Source organism: Agelaius phoeniceus, chromosome 10 (genome assembly GCF_051311805.1).
Source record: "Agelaius phoeniceus isolate bAgePho1 chromosome 10, bAgePho1.hap1, whole genome shotgun sequence".
Classification (NCBI taxonomy): domain Eukaryota; kingdom Metazoa; phylum Chordata; class Aves; order Passeriformes; family Icteridae; genus Agelaius; species Agelaius phoeniceus.
This window is the reverse complement of record NC_135274.1, coordinates 12,640,578-12,656,079: the sequence shown is the minus strand read 5'-3', so window position 1 is coordinate 12,656,079 and position 15,502 is coordinate 12,640,578. Positions and strand designations below refer to the sequence as shown.

The following is a 15,502-nucleotide window of genomic DNA, read 5'->3' as shown; positions in this document are numbered from 1 at the left end:
TATTCCTCTTGCCCATGTTACTGGTACAGGCAGGTTACATGTGATGTTTTAGTTCTGTCTGAATTGATCCTCTTGATCAGCCAGTGTACAACACATTTTCAGGCAGAAGCAGTAGTGAGAGTTGCAAGAGGAAAAAAAGAAAAGTTTGCTTTGTTCTAGGTATTTTCTCCCCAGAAAGTTTACTTTATAGTGTGTCAGATAGTGTTATAAATGCATTTTTATTGTAATTGTGATTGTTTTGCATACATTAACACAGTCTCTTGGTTATTGTCAGCCCTTAGAGCAGCAGAGGGGGGTTGTTCCAGATCGAGATGCAGAGTACAGGCTGTTTGACCGTGTTGTCAATGTCAGAGAGAACTTTTCTGTTCCTGTTGGTCTGCGAGGCACCATCATTGGAATTAAAGGAGGTAATATTTTCTTTATGATTATAACTACATAACAGCTCAGCTAGTACTATGAAAGCAGGATTCAGGATAGTGTTTTATGTGATGGTTGTGAATGCACATATTTCTTGCTATGAAGCATATGCAACTTGAACCTGTTAATAACATATTTATTCTTTTGAATAAAACCTACCTTCTGTTTTAATTTCATGTGTTACACAGCTGTTATTTGAAAAAGAAATTACTTATCCTATGATCCTTCCTATATGAATTAGAAATTACTCTTTGTTTCTTTTTAATATGAAGAAGGCAGATCAGAAAATGAAGTAATGGGAAAATATAGCCAAAGTTAAGTGGAGTAGACATAAAACCAAGAATTAGCTTTAATACTTATATTAAACATAAGGCTTTATCAAGTATGATTTGTCTTAAATAGTTTTACTTTGAATTTGTATTTTTATTCTGTAATATTCCATTTCCATTAATTGGCATAGATTTATATCTTGTTTGACAAGAAGATTAACCATAAATCTATTTTAAGAAGGATTTATTGAGCCCCACAGTGTAGCAGTTTGAGATGGAGTATTACAAATGGTTTTCTTACCTGCCATTTCAGTAGCTGCTTTGTCATTCAGTTTGCATCTAACAGAATCTCAAAGAGACTGAGTGCAGTTTTTTAAAGAAATATTATTTTCTCCATAATTTTTAAATACTACTATAATTTTGAAGGTGTATTAGTCTATCATTATGCAAGAATTTAGTATTAAAGCTGTTAGTTTCTGACTGCCTGAATGCAGAAGTGGCTCACATCTCTTTCTGCCTGTTTCTGACAAGTGTGGCATAGTGCTCTAAACTGCAGTTCTGTAATGCACATTGCTAAGGTGTAATGCATGGCACATTACTGTTCAAACTGTATCTTAGAGGCAGACATATGTGAGACCTTTAGAAGCATTTCCAAATGCCTGTTAATGAAATTACTCAGAAATTATTTGGGAGTCTGTTGTTCATTTTTAGTCTTTCCATTATTTATTGGATAACAAGTATAGATAGACATTTACATAATATAGATGGATGTAACTGTATAGGATGATGTTGTACTTTGTTTTCTGTAGCTACTAGAGAAACAGATGTGCTCTTTGAAGTTTTGTTTGATGAAGAATTCCTTGGAGGCCTCACTATCAGGTTTGTGTGGCGGAGTTCGGAGTCAATTCATGCTATTGGCATAGATGGCATGGAATTGTTGGCTTCAGTTTGGTTGAGTATTTTTAATGCCTCTTCTTGAAACTTTGTTTCTTGGCAGTGTTGGTCAGTTTTTATTTCTTTTGTGGTTTTTGATTCTCTTTGAGTAGTGATAATTTTTTGTGAAGCGTGTTATATTGTGGAAATGCTCTGTAGGCTTTTTTGGTGTATAAACTTCTGGCTTGCAGAAAGCAAATATGAACCAGCAGAATAAAGCACTAGATCCAGATGTCTTTCTAAACAAATATGTAGAAAATAGGTTCTTACCAGTATGCATTCAACATGTAGATTAAAAACCAGGCTGAAGGCATCTGTTCCTCTGAAGGAGGGACTCTGAACTCAATAGTTGATATTTAGACACTAAATTCCTACCATTACAAACTGGAACTGTTTTTCAGGAGGTGGAGGTGCTTTTGTTTTTGGAAGTGTGATAACTCTTCTGTATTGAAGTAAACACCTAAACTTCTAAGTGCTCAGATATACCCAGCAGGCTTCATTTTACTGTTCTTACCTAAGGTTTTAATGATGGAAGTTAGAGGAAATGCTTCCCTCCTACCTGCATTCAGCAATCATAGCCCTTGCATGTCCTGTAACACAGATAATACTCAGTGTTCAGAAATGCTGCTTAACTTCAATTTGTAATTCTGCTACTGAACCTGAAACTTCAGTTTTCTGAAAAATAAAAGAATATTGTTTTCTGGTTCTTTTACAGAAATATTTACTACAGAACTGTGCTATAACAATTCACTCATCTTAAAAATTTCTTTAAGCTCGGCACTGCAAGGTACAATATAAACTGAGAGTAGTGCTAATTACTGTTTGACAGCCAGAGGGCAAAGGGGAGCTATGGGTTTCAGGTTGTCTGCAATGCTACTAGATTTCAATATTGCATAGTTTTCAGCTTCTGTTGTTCAAACTTGAGTCATTGTCTTTTGGCAACGATGAAAGTGCATGAAACAACTATGGAATTCTTTTCTCAAGGTGCTCACCTGCCAGAGGTTATCGCCTGCCCTCAAGTGCCTTAATTAACCTGTCTCATGGTAGTCGGTCAGAAATGGGAAATCAAAAGCTGATGGCCATAGTTAAACCTCAGCCAGCAGTGAATAACTACAACTCATATGCATCTGATCTGTCATCTGTATGCTCACAAAAAGTGCATCTGGGAGGCCTCAACCATTCTCCTCGTTCCCTTTTTGTTCCTACTCAAGTAAGACTTTTCTCGCATTTGTACAAAAATGTGTTTCCCTAGGATCTGAAATAATGAGATGGTTATCTTCGTTGGTCCAAACTAAATGTAGTTTTTATGTCAATATATTAGAAGTAGAATAATTTTTATGCTGGAGAAATGAATTAATCTAATAATGAAAAGGACTAAAATTTCCTTATTGACAGTGATTTTGCTCTGAGTAACTCCAGTTGCTTTTCTGAGAGACAGATACTTAGTTTGGAGCAGTGACACACTATTTGATGTCAGATAGTGTGTTTGGACAGAGATGCAATTATTTCCTTAAAGCTTTGATCCACGTAATGCTTCTTTATAGGCTGTTTGTCCATGCATAGAAAAGGAAGACATGATTTCCCTATCAGTTTTACTTCTTAGTTATAATTTGCTTTGAAACTACAATAAAGGAGGAAAAATTAAAAGTTTTAAATTGAGTTTATTTGTGGTATAATGACACTTTATTTTTTTTTAACAAGAGGCTTCTTTAAAGAAACTTGCCTTAATTAGTAACTTCATGTTGCTGTAGGTGTGTTTGAAAACAGTTATCTCATGTTTTTCAAGTCTGCACAAGAAAAAGTACTTTCCAAAAGAAAATGTAGGACAATGAAACACTTCTGATTTTTTTTTTTTTTTCTCTCTCAATGATTTAGCAACTGAATGGAAGACAGCATTACAATCTCAGGGCTGAAAATCAGGGCAACTCTAACTCACCCCAGAAAGGATCATTTCTGAGTGGCAATCAGAAAAATAAAGTGAGTGTTCGGATTCATTTAGTATCGGACCCAAATGTCTCTGTTTTGGCCCTCTGTTCAGGGTGGGTGTCATTTTCTCATGATTAATAAATTGCTTTGTTTTAGTACATCAGATGTTGTAGTTCAGATACAGACTGGAGCAGAAATGCTCTCAGTTCTTGAATGAATATAATATCCTGTGTTATCCTTGTTTAGATATTCGATTTTTTAAAGTGTTTTTTTGCATAGCTGAGCTTCAGTTCTGCGATAACACACCTGTAATATAATGAAGTAATTGAACCTTGCTGGCAAGGCCTTACAAAATAAATCATTAATATTACCATCCAAGAATACTCGCAGTATGAAAGCATGCTTTTGAAACCATTCTGAACTGTTACCTGAGTTTCTTTATACTTAATCATCAAACTAACCTCATTTCACTTTAGTAGTGATTCTTGGTAAAAATTGTAACTGCAATCCACTACCACAGCTTGTTTCGTAATTAATTACTGGAAACTTGCACTAGTGTCACTATGAAAATATCTGTCATTTGAGGACTGTTAAACTTGAACCTTACCATTTCCAGAATGTCTTGGTATATACTTAGCTGTTCAAAAGTTGAATTTGTCGCTGCTGAGTTTGTCTGGGGTCTTGTTTTTTATTTTATCAGGCACAGAGTAAGCAAGATGATGAATTCTCCAGCATATGGCAGTCATTGCAGAGTTCTGGAAAGTCTCATCACATTCAACAAAACATGCATGAGAAGGTTTGTATAGAAACTTTTAACAGATCTCTGCATTCAAAATATGAAGGTACTTAATTTGATACATTGGTTCATTGTATCAGAAAATTTCATGTTACAAATAAATCCTCTGGATGCAAGTGGTGTTACATGGAGTATGCATGGCTCTGGAAAGGGGTAATCATAGGGCACTACTATGTAAATAGCAGATACCCAGTTTTCTGGTTAAGCTTTGATGTTTGAAACCCTAGGGTGCAGTTCTACCTCAGGAAATCAAGCTGGGAACTGGCCATCAGTTTTATAAACCAGGCTTCAATGACGGCAGCTTTAAATGTCAGCAAAGAAAACAGGAGCCTTATAAAAAATGTAAGTACTATTATTAGAAACTCTGTTTAGGGGAACTACTTGCTTTATCTGACCTTCATTGAAATGTCTGAGAGCTTTTTGGTTTTTTGTAGTTACTGACAGGAAATAATCTATGTTAGTTTTATAAGCACTACTTTGCACTTGTTATTGTCAAATAATGTCCCTGGTGGGACATTATTTGACAATAACAAGTCCCCTATATATTAGATTGTTCCACACGTAATCCCAAACCTTTTAGGTAAATTGTTCTGTGTTCTGCTGACTTGCCACCCATCTAATATAAAAACCAAACAAAAAAACATATGTGTCTTTGAAAATCTGCTTGTGACCATATTTGTAGAATAAAAAATTAGATATACTACTGGATATACTTCATTTTATTCTATCCTAGAAGAAAAGCATACACCAAATGACCTATGAAGCAAAAATTAAACATTTGATAAAACCATTCATACTAATGCAACTCTGTGTATTTGTATGGAGTTACTAATTGTTTTGAGTCTTGACTATTACTGTTTTTAAGAGCATTTCAAAATAGTGCATTCTTTTGTAGTTAAAGAAGACTCCAAAACTACAAGAGGTGAAAGTCAACCACATAGTAAAATATCAAACCAACAGGTAATTTTGTCTGTACTGAGTTAATCTATTATTTTCATTTTACACTTGATGTGATTTATCATGTTACAGATTTGTCTTTAACTGTCATCTTAGTTGATTCTTTTAGTCAGCAAATTTATTTTGGATTTATTTTTATTAGAGGTTTATAGACAGAATATGAGAGAAAGTGTATAAAATGTATGATGATACCAAACAACTTTAGTATTCATTTTAGATTCTAAAAGCTATGCTGTAATGGGAAAACACAAATGCTAGGTGTTCAATAAGCTGAAATCCTCTAAGAATATTAGCTTGTGAAAGCTCTTTGCAGCTGCATTTCTCATATGATTGTGTTATAATGAGTAATAGAGTATTCAGTAACAATGGCTGCAATTTATTTCAGAATTTTGCAGGTGTGAATAAGTACAATGTCAAACTTTTGAAGAGGAATGGAAGTCCCAACATGCCTTTAGTTCAGAAGGCTGCAGTTGATGGTCCTTGCACAGGTGGAAAGGTAGGATCTAAGGAGTTGACTGTCTTGTGCTCTTTGAGTAACTTCAGCTTCCAGTCCATTTTGTTCCAATTGTTCCTGGTTACTTGTGTGCAAATTCATGTTTAAAAATACAACAAACCTGTGTAACTTCAATTGTTCTTTAAATCAATTCTACCAATTTTAATATGCAGAACTTGATGCAGTCTCTGGATATCTGTTCACACTCTGAACAGACATAACTGTGACCTGCCCAGCCTAAGAGAGGAAAAATCTGAATGAGAATAAAATGAACCTCAGACTGATACCCCTTCCTCTTGCATCTGCTTGTAAATACAATTAGTTGATGTACCTTTTTTTCTTCTTTAATTTAAGAAGGACAATGAACTGGAAAGGCTTCTGGCTTCTTTGAAAATTCCCAAAGAAAATGAAGTGCAGATTTATTCCAAGGAAGGAAGAGCTACAAACGAGGAACATCTGTCACCACAGTCATTTGCTATGGTCTGTATATTGCAGGAATCATTACATTGCAGTTTAGCATCTGCTGTCTTAGCATCAGTGCTCCTATTTAAAGAATCTCCAGGAAACCTCATACTGCTTTTTAAAATGTATTCATGATTTTTAATTAGCTATTCTCAAAGAAAAGTAGCGAACACCTTTGTTTATGCTAAGATGCTGTTACCTTTGCTTTGATAAAATATAACTGATTGAAAAAAAGATTCTCTTGCCAGTTATGATAATCAGTGTTAAGAAGGTCATGTTGTCTGGATGCCAGCGTGTTCCTGAGTGGTTTATTTTTTTTTTAAAGAAAGGAACACAGATGCTGAAAGAGATTTTGAAGATAGATGGCTCAGATCTGCAAACAAAGAATGAAGTGAAATCACAAGTTCATGATGTTCCTGCTCCCTCTAGTAGACAGGATTGCCATGGAGCTGCTGTGCAATACAGACCAACCAAAAAAATGGGTATGTGTAACCATCAGCTCAAGAGCTTCACCTTGTAGTGACATTTTAGAACACAGTTTCAGCAGGGTAGTGTTTATCAAAACACAGTAATAAAATTTCCATGTTTTCTTAGTTCTACTTCTGTATTTGGATCAAAAACTCTCTTCAGCTGTAGTCTCTTGGTTTTTGTTAAACAATATGAAAATACCAGGGGAAAATCAAATAAGCTTTTCTTTTTTTCTTTTTTTCTTTTTTTCTTTTTTTCTTTTTTTCTTTTTTTCTTTTTTTCTTTTTTTTTTTTTGCTAATAATCAAGTTGCCATCCTTTTAGTGAAGGAAATAATTGTAATACAGCTTTTTTTCTTTTTTTTTTTCCCTTTTTGTCAGCTGCTTATATGAACAAGCATAACCCTGGAGGGCCCCAGAACACACCAGCAACAGAAACTGGAGGTCACCCTTTCCCTTGTCCACAGCCTGCACTGTCTACGGTTTCTGAGCTTTCTCGTATTTGTTCTCTTCTTGGAATGTCGCAACCAGATTTCTCTTTCCTAAAAACACCACAGGTAAAATGGTTTTTCTGCAAAAGTACAAGTTCTCAGTTTTCTATCAGCTGTTCTAGATTAAAAATTTGGACTGACCACTGAAATCTATCTGAAAATAAACCTTAGCTCCCTTTGTTGCTATTTTGAAAACAAACAAACAAACAAATCTCTGTTTCTGTCTCACAGTTGGTCAGCAATACAAATGGCCTCAAAAGTCTTCTCTCTTTTCTCTAGACCCTGACAGTTTGCCACATAAAGCTGTCCAATGGTTTGTTGGTTCACGGCCCGCAGTGTCATTCCGAGGCTGAGGCAAAGGAAAAAGCTGCGCTTTTTGCTTTACAGCGCTTGGTGAGGATGGGAAAAATCTCTTAAAATCTTTGTCTCTGTGCACTGCATCTGTTGGTAAACCTCTGTGTCCTTCTTCCTAGGGTTCTATAGGAGTAAACTTTGCTTCGCCTCCACCTCCAGCAGTGTTTCCAAATTACCAGCCACTAGGAGTTCCTGTACCACCTGGATCAATTCCTCCAGTATTTGCACAGCCCCCTGGTAGGTGTTTGACCAGTACACATTTCAAATGATATCACTATATCCTCTAATTATGGTAGTTCTTTATATGAAAATGAATGCTTTCCAGAAAGCCCCATTTCTGGTCTTTGTGTGTACTTGTATGTCTGAGCAGTTTTGAAAACAGTTCATATTCCTCTTTGCATCAATGTGCAGATTCATTCAGTATGAAGAATCATCTCTATTAATGATTTCTTTTCCTCAAGAATGTATTGATCTATTCAGTCTTAGGTGCTTTTTCCATTTTTTTTCCCTTCAAAACAACAGTAATTACTTGAAAGCAGATAGTCCCAGTCCAGAATTTGTAAGAAATAGCCTCCTTGATTTTTTACATGGCTTTTCCCCCCATGCCATATAGTTAATGTTTCTCCATGCACTACTGTTTTTATCCATCTATTACAAACTTTCACTCAAGTGCCACATCACACTTGTACGCTGCCAAACATGAGCATGGTGAGTAACTCCCCAAAAACTGCTAAAAGTCCCTCTGCTGTCGTTTTGTATTCTGGCTCCCAGTTGGTTTGTATTTTACTGAAGTTCCCATCACAGCTCGCAGTTAATGAGTCAGCACTGCTGTAGCATCCTAGAAACTCATACAGCAGCTGCTACATCTCTTTTCCATGGGGTTTGTCTGTTGTTGCTGTGTTCCAAAATGATGGCCTAAACTTGCAGCTTTCTGCTAATACAGTTGGCTCAGCTGAGGATGTGGAGATCCCATATTATGTGCACTCTGGAATGCAGATACCATGACTTTAGTGCTCTTAATTGTGTTGTCATCTGGATGTAGTTCTCTTTGTTTGGGAGCTTTTGATAATACATAAATACTTAGCTAATTTGAAGTAAATATAAAGCATATGAGGCTTTGCTGGAAAGATAAATATGTAGATAGCTGTAGTTGGAGTAGTCCTGGGCTTTTGGCAAGTTTGGGGGTTTTTGTTTGGTTTTTTTGTTTGTTTTTTGAGGAAAGAGAGCTCAAAGTTTCTTGTTTTCATAGCTAATATGATGCCTCCATCGTCTCACATGTTTGGTCCAGTGTCCTGGAGTACTCCAGTGCCTAAGCATTATTATCCTGGCACCTACCCAGGAAATGTGTCTCTTGCAGGAACTATACCAGTTGGTTCTCACAACCAGTTTATACCTCTGCAGGTAAGAGCAGCAGGTTTGTCTTAATGTTGTATTTTTGTAAAACAATGTGACTCCAAGATTAATACAACACCACCCCCATTGTGAAGTAGTACTTAGTATTAGAAAATTATTGTTAAGATATGTATGCATGTTTTCTGAAAGTGGAATATTTTCAGTTTTTTGAGAATGCATTCTGTTAAATAATATTTATTTAATTTAAAGGTAACTAAAAAAAGGGCTGCTAGCAAGAAAAACTTTGAACTCAAGGAGTTTCAGAGTTCCCCTCAAGCTGCACCACTAAAGAATGAACAGCCAATGTCTTCTGACCACATTCAGCAAGATAGTTCTTCAGCTCCTTTAAAATCTCCTCAAGCTGCTCAGTCCACTGTTTCATTTCAAGACAATGTGGCTACTCCAAGTGTTCCTCATAACAAATCAACACCAAACACTTCCAGCAAGCGAAAGCCAAGAAAACTGGCTGTCAATTTTGGCGCACCAAAATCTTCAGAATAAATCTGGTAGCTAGGTGTATTTTATCTTGAATTCTTTCCCCACTGTTATGTTCTCTCATTTAAAAAAATCAGAAATCTCTATTAAAAAGACTAGCCACTTTAAGTATAATATAGAAGGAAATACATTTTATTTGCTATGGTTTTCAGGTTGTCATTAAAACCATAAAAATTATGTTAAAAATTTGTTTTATTTTCACCTAAATTAGCAAAAGCCAGGAAAACCTGAGTTAGGGTTGCCTACCATCCCTTGTGCCTAGGTTTCTAAACAGTGGCTTACAGACAATATCGGGTAAGCAGCAATAACAGTGGCAGCCTTAACTCAGGTTGGATGTGCTTTTTGGGAGGGATGTGGAACAGTAATAAGTTGGGCATCTAACAGTGTTTAGCATGACCTTTTGTACTCTAGCTTGATTTTAAATAGTGTCATAAGACAGAAAGTAAAAATTATTTAAATGCAGTTTTTATATTGGCACTCCAAGTCCTTTTGAGTTGAATCAGTGTAACTAAAAGCTGACTACAAAGAAACTGCCAAATCCACTCCAAGTAGGAACTGCTGGGTTTTGTACTAGAGGGCAACAGCTTTACAGCTTTCAGAACATAGGTGTTATTGTGTGTCTGGTATTGGAGTGGCAAAACTGGTTGCTCTTGCACAATCTGTTCCAGGAGATTAATTTATAGGATGTATTGAATAAAAAAAACCCCAACATTTGCAAAGTAGAGATCCCTTTGGTAAAGTACATTTAATTTTTTTTAATCTACCAATTTGCTTGTTTTCTGATGATAAAATAACAAAGTTATCTAATACAGATGTGCATAGCCTCCTAAATGCTTGTGATAGCCTGATTTTCTTTTCTAAACTATAAAAATGGCCAGACGAAAAGACAACCCATTTTGCTGGATGGCTGTCAAAGTTATGTTTACTTAGAGTCCATTTCTTTCTCTAATAGTCTGTGCCCTGAACCCTTCTCTATAGTAGGTTATTTTTTGTTACTAATGACTTTTAATATTTATTTTTTTAGTTTTTTGAGAGAATTAAATTATCAGGAAGTGTTGCTATTGGCTCCATAAGAATATTCAGGCAAAAAGCTGACTTGAATTTTTGGACAGAACTATGGGATTCTTTGTTCATATAGGAAGAAAAGAAGGCTCAGAGGTATTCTTTTTTAACCCACGTGTACCAATCTTATGGACATTAATATAAAATCTTCATCCTAAGAAAAAATTTGAAACCTCTGTTGGTGCTGCTTACTGGCATCGATTAAATTTCATTTTTCATCTGTTCTAGAAAAAGAAGCATTTTTTCTCTAAGGCCCAGGAACCAGAAGTAAAGCAGTCTTGAGTGATTTATTTTGTTGCTCCTGAACAGGTTTCATTCTGGGTCTCCAAGTCCATAGACTTTCTTTCATATGTTTTTTTGCCTCCCTTTCTTGGTGTAGTATGAAGTTTCACATTATTACTGTGTTACAGTGTTCCTTAATTTTCATTTCTCCAAAACAGTTGTTGGCTCAGCAGTATTTGTAGAATAGCAGCAAGCCCTATAAAAAGGATCACAGAGGTAAAAACAAGATTGAGAAATTTTATTTTCCTTATTATCCCAAAACTTGTGGAATAGTCTACATATAGTCTGAGATCACATTGACTTTGTTGTCTTTATAGTCATCTAATCTGGAGAGGTTCAAAGCCATATTCTGTGAAGGGAAAGTTGTCTTTTTTGGGGGTTTTTTCCCTTATTAGCAACATGAGACTGATGTGATGCTGCCATGCCAATATTTTACAAGTGGTTATGTGACATTTAATTGGTCCACTCTATCTATCTGAATGATCTGATCAGAAGAGAAAATACCTATTTGAAAATTTCTGTGACAGAGATGAGGCTGTGTTAGACTCTGCATCACAGCATTTTGATGTGTCTGTACAGCCAATTTTTGAGAAACGAAGTTATGGAGGATGCTATACTCTTATGTACCAGTGAACACAGCAATTTTTATTAATTATTCTACTTCAGACTAAGATTTCTGCTCCCTCTTCAAGTGGAATTGCTATATGTAGTATATTTAGGTGGTTAAACCCTTTATTCTGTAACTGCTGCATATTGTATTAGTCCCTAATTTTTAGTATTTCTATTCTATGAAAGTGACTGCCTGGTGCCCAGTTAATTACAGTTTTACATGTCCTGGTAGATGTGACATCTGCATTGATCATTGCCATGTCCCCTTTGATTTCATTATTATATTTTAACAAGGTCATAATGTTTAGCTCATACAGATATAAATTTAGGCATTTCTTTTTCTCATAGATATAAAGTATTTTCTAAGCACTGGAGTTTTTCATTAGATCTTATACAGAGCAGTATTTTACTAAAAATCCAAAAGGGAAGACTTTTATGTGCGCATTTTTGTAGTTTCTGATTTTTTTAAAATAACTTTTCATTGTTTATCTGCCAAGTGAAATGTTTTAAATTTGCATATGAATGGATACAGAATGTATTTTTTGTGCTGTTTAGTGTTAAGTGTGCATTTGCAGATTTTTAGCATGTAGTTGCACAAAGACTGTGCAAAGATATTTTGGAATATGAATATATGCTACACTGAAGGAAAAACATTCATAAAACTTAAATGCTATATAGAACTCTAATGCAATAGAGTAATTTTATAAACTGTCTGTGTCTGCTTGGATTAAATATTGAAACAACAAACATTACCTATTTTCACTGTTTTATTTCCAAATACTACGTGGGAACTTGTGTATGCTCCAGCCCAGAAGTTTACACTATGAATCAAATCTCATGAAACTCAGTTTCTGTGATCTCAGAAGCAGGACCTGCCCTCCTGAGTGTTTCTTGATGGCTTTCAACTGTAACTGTGATCAAAATACAAAGTTTTTTTTCAAAAGGCTGTTGATCACCTTGCAATTAAAAGCATTTAACAGGATACTGATCTTCCAAAAATTTTTTGGCCTTGTCACCAATTCGATTATAAAAAACCCAACCCCATAGAAAAGTCATTATTTTCCAGTAAGCTCAGTCCTAGTGATTGTTAACAAGGTGGAGAACCAGCTGGTGGCTGAGAAGCAGAATGTTAATGTCTTTCTTACACATTTTAGTGTGAATTAGCTTGTTTAAAGCAACCAAGATAAAGATTGGAGTACACTCTTAGCGTGAGCAGCTGCTGCAATTTATGTAAGTGTGTCTGCAACTTGGTGCTTCTGTATCGAACAAGTCTGCTGTAAACACTCAGGTCATATTGCTCAACTTAAAGACACCAAGATAAAATCTTAGATTTCATAAACTGTCTTCAAATGATTAGTCAATGAAGTCTTAACTGCTGTTACCCTGCATGGTGAGTTCTGCCATCTCAATATATTGCACTAAAGAAAATTCAAGCAACTTAAATGAAGGGATAACTTGAAAATATTATCAGTTATTGCAGAGTAAATCTTGCATGGATGCTCCCATTCAAAAATTACAGGACTTCTGTTCAGTTTAATTGAGTTGATCTGAACTACTATAGAGATGACCCCTGAGGGTGAGGAATCTCAAAGAAGTGATTGGTACTTACAATAAGGATGTTTTTAATTCTATTTGCAATGTGATCTCCTTATGTATTCCATAATCAGCTTTCCTTACTACTGAGAGACAGTTATGTTCTTGTCTTTCTGTATCTGGAAAGGGGACACAGTGACATCAAGGGCATAAGGGCAGTCTGAATACACACTCTTGGCCAAAAGAATTCAAATTCAGGTGCATGAGGACCCTTGAATATTGAGACTGTAACTGATAAATGTTTTGAAGAATCTGATATCATGAGGTAAGTGGCTGTTCTTTATTAAAAGAATCCATGGTTCCAACAACAGTTCCTTATTGCTGTCAGTTTTTAAGTGGATGTTTATATTTCTATAGTTCTATAATTTACAAATTTCCTGTTTTATTTCTGCTTTGAAATACATTACAAATCAAAGGAATGGTCACAATGCCATCAAGTGCATATAGTAAACCAGGTTCCTGTTATTTGAAAGTACAGAAAATGCATTTTTCAGTAAAACTTTTTTTTTCTGGTAAAACTTGGTCAATAAAACATCAGTGCATTGGCAGTGATTTATGAAAGTTGATAATCACACTTAGTCCTGTATTTTGTGTAATTGCAGTTATTTTTAATGGCTATGTCTTACTGAAACAATGGTTCTTAAGTGCTTTTTGATCCCTTTAGCTTTTAGTATATCCATTCTCTTGTTCTAATTAAGTTTCATTGATGGCCATTTTTCTGTCTTTTTAATATTTTTTCGTTAATTTCTAGCCTTGAAATAAATGTTCTTTTAAAGAGCTATTCAGCCCTGAATTTTCTAGTTACACAGGACCATCATATGTATGTACATACACACACATACATATATATACAGGAACTCAATCACTCATTTTCTTAAAATGATTCATAGTTATGTCATTTTCAGTCCACACAATAATTCCTTAAGAGACATCCAGAGGATGATGGACACTATCTTGTTAATAGACATTGCTCTTCTCCAAATGCAGGTATTCCTTAGGCCGAGTAAAAATAATGGGCAAATACTGAAATATTAACAGAGTAAGTACACCAGTTTTCACTTCACTTGCTTTGGTAGATAAATTCTTGGCTTACAACTTAATTGTCCTAAAGTCCACCTCATTTCCTGTCAGAGTTTACTTGTATTGCAGAGCTGGCAGAAAGGAAGGACCGCTTATACCTGAGGCACAGTGCAAACCCTCCTGCATGTGGGCACAGATTTGATGTGCAATCTCTAGTGATAATCCTGGATTAACCAGTCTCTTATTACTTGCTCCCTCTGGGTCATGCCAAACTGTGTTGCCACATTATGAACCTTATCAAGGAATTAATCTGATTGGCATTCTCCTGTGTGTTATTTTTCATAATAGTTCATCATGGAGCCCCAAGAACAGCTGGGCTGGTACAGTTTGTCGTGGGAGTGTGGGATGATTTAGCAAGAATGGAACTCCTTAAGAAATGTCCCATGACTGCCTAAAGCTCAAGTGACCCACAAATCTAACATTATTCATCAAGTGATGTCATTGCATGTGGTTCTGTGTGTTGACTTCGAGGAGAGTGGTAACTTCTGCAGTACAGGAGGAACTGATGAGAAAGGGTCATATGGTGAATTATTGCAACAACATTTGCATAAAAATCATCATTTTCATTTTGGTCCGTCTGTTAAGTTTTTAGGTGAGTCTTAATGAATGATGGATGTGGGCTGCACAGCCAGTGGAGCAACAGAAATTAGTGGGCTCTTTCTTGTTTATGTGCAAAGTGACAAAGGGCCCCATGTCAGTTCTTTCATAATATTAAAACTTGTTAAAAAGAGCTAAGTAAGTGGGTAAAAGGGTAACTCACAGTTTGAGGAGGCAGTGGGAAGATAGATGCACCTTGACCAAAAAACAGCTGAGGAAGAGAAGAAAACCCCCATGCATTGCAAATTTTGGGTCTTGCTCTATAATATTTCAGTATCTAGACTCCTGTTAGCAACTTTGATTCATACTGGAAGCCTTAGGTGAATGAAGATGCTCCAACACAACAGAAATGCACCTGAGAATACTTTATAAAAAAAAACCCCAAACTAGTTAACTATTCAAAATACAGTTAATTTGTAAATTTTATTTAATAATCTGGTCCTGGGAAATATCAAGACAGTGTCAGGATCATGTTTTCTTTCTGGGAGTTCCATCTCAAGGTCTCTTGCATCATCCTATAAAGTCTATGTATTGCTGACTGAAATAAGCTGAGTGTGATGACATTGCTTATAAATATTCAATTCTATTCAGTATAAATCATGGTAGGGGTTTTGCTGTCCCTGCTAGCAGTGTAGGATCTTCTTGACCCTGATGTTCTGCCATTTGACTGGTTTTACTGAATAACTCTTTCCTTTGCTACAGCATTGTACAGGTCCCTGGAGTGCCTCCACTCCTTCATTTGGTTTGATAACCCAGTAAAAAATAAGACCTGCCATGCTTTCCAGAGAGCAAAGCAGCTGAGGATTTCAGCAGAGAAGATGCAGAAGA

General features: G+C 35.7%; 1 protein-coding gene across 12 annotated transcripts in view; it reads left to right on the top strand.

Annotated features, from left to right (window-relative positions):
• XRN1 (5'-3' exoribonuclease 1) overlaps positions 1–15,461 on the top strand; it is a 38,933-nt gene extending 23,472 nt beyond the window's left edge. For 3 of the 12 annotated variants that reach the window (XM_054639126.2, XM_054639123.2, XM_054639130.2), the window contains 15 exons: positions 275–407; positions 1,496–1,565; positions 2,604–2,829; positions 3,495–3,596; positions 4,246–4,341; positions 4,569–4,683; positions 5,237–5,301; positions 5,684–5,794; positions 6,146–6,271; positions 6,579–6,735; positions 7,101–7,276; positions 7,490–7,603; positions 7,684–7,801; positions 8,814–8,965; positions 9,167–12,156. In XM_054639126.2, the coding sequence (XP_054495101.2) occupies positions 275–407; positions 1,496–1,565; positions 2,604–2,829; positions 3,495–3,596; positions 4,246–4,341; positions 4,569–4,683; positions 5,237–5,301; positions 5,684–5,794; positions 6,146–6,271; positions 6,579–6,735; positions 7,101–7,276; positions 7,490–7,603; positions 7,684–7,801; positions 8,814–8,965; positions 9,167–9,457 (2,052 nt within the window). In that variant the 3' untranslated portion in view covers positions 9,458–12,156. Of the gene's footprint in view, positions 1–274; positions 408–1,495; positions 1,566–2,334; positions 2,407–2,603; positions 2,830–3,494; positions 3,659–4,245; positions 4,342–4,568; positions 4,684–5,236; positions 5,302–5,683; positions 5,795–6,145; positions 6,272–6,578; positions 6,736–7,100; positions 7,277–7,489; positions 7,604–7,683; positions 7,802–8,813; positions 8,966–9,166; positions 12,157–13,094; positions 13,263–13,984; positions 14,037–14,365; positions 14,510–15,376 lie in introns of those variants that run through there. The other 9 variants (XR_008534813.2, XR_008534812.2, XR_013183619.1 and 6 more) reach the window with 9 other exon arrangements.
• The last annotated feature ends 41 nt before the right edge of the window (positions 15,462–15,502 follow it).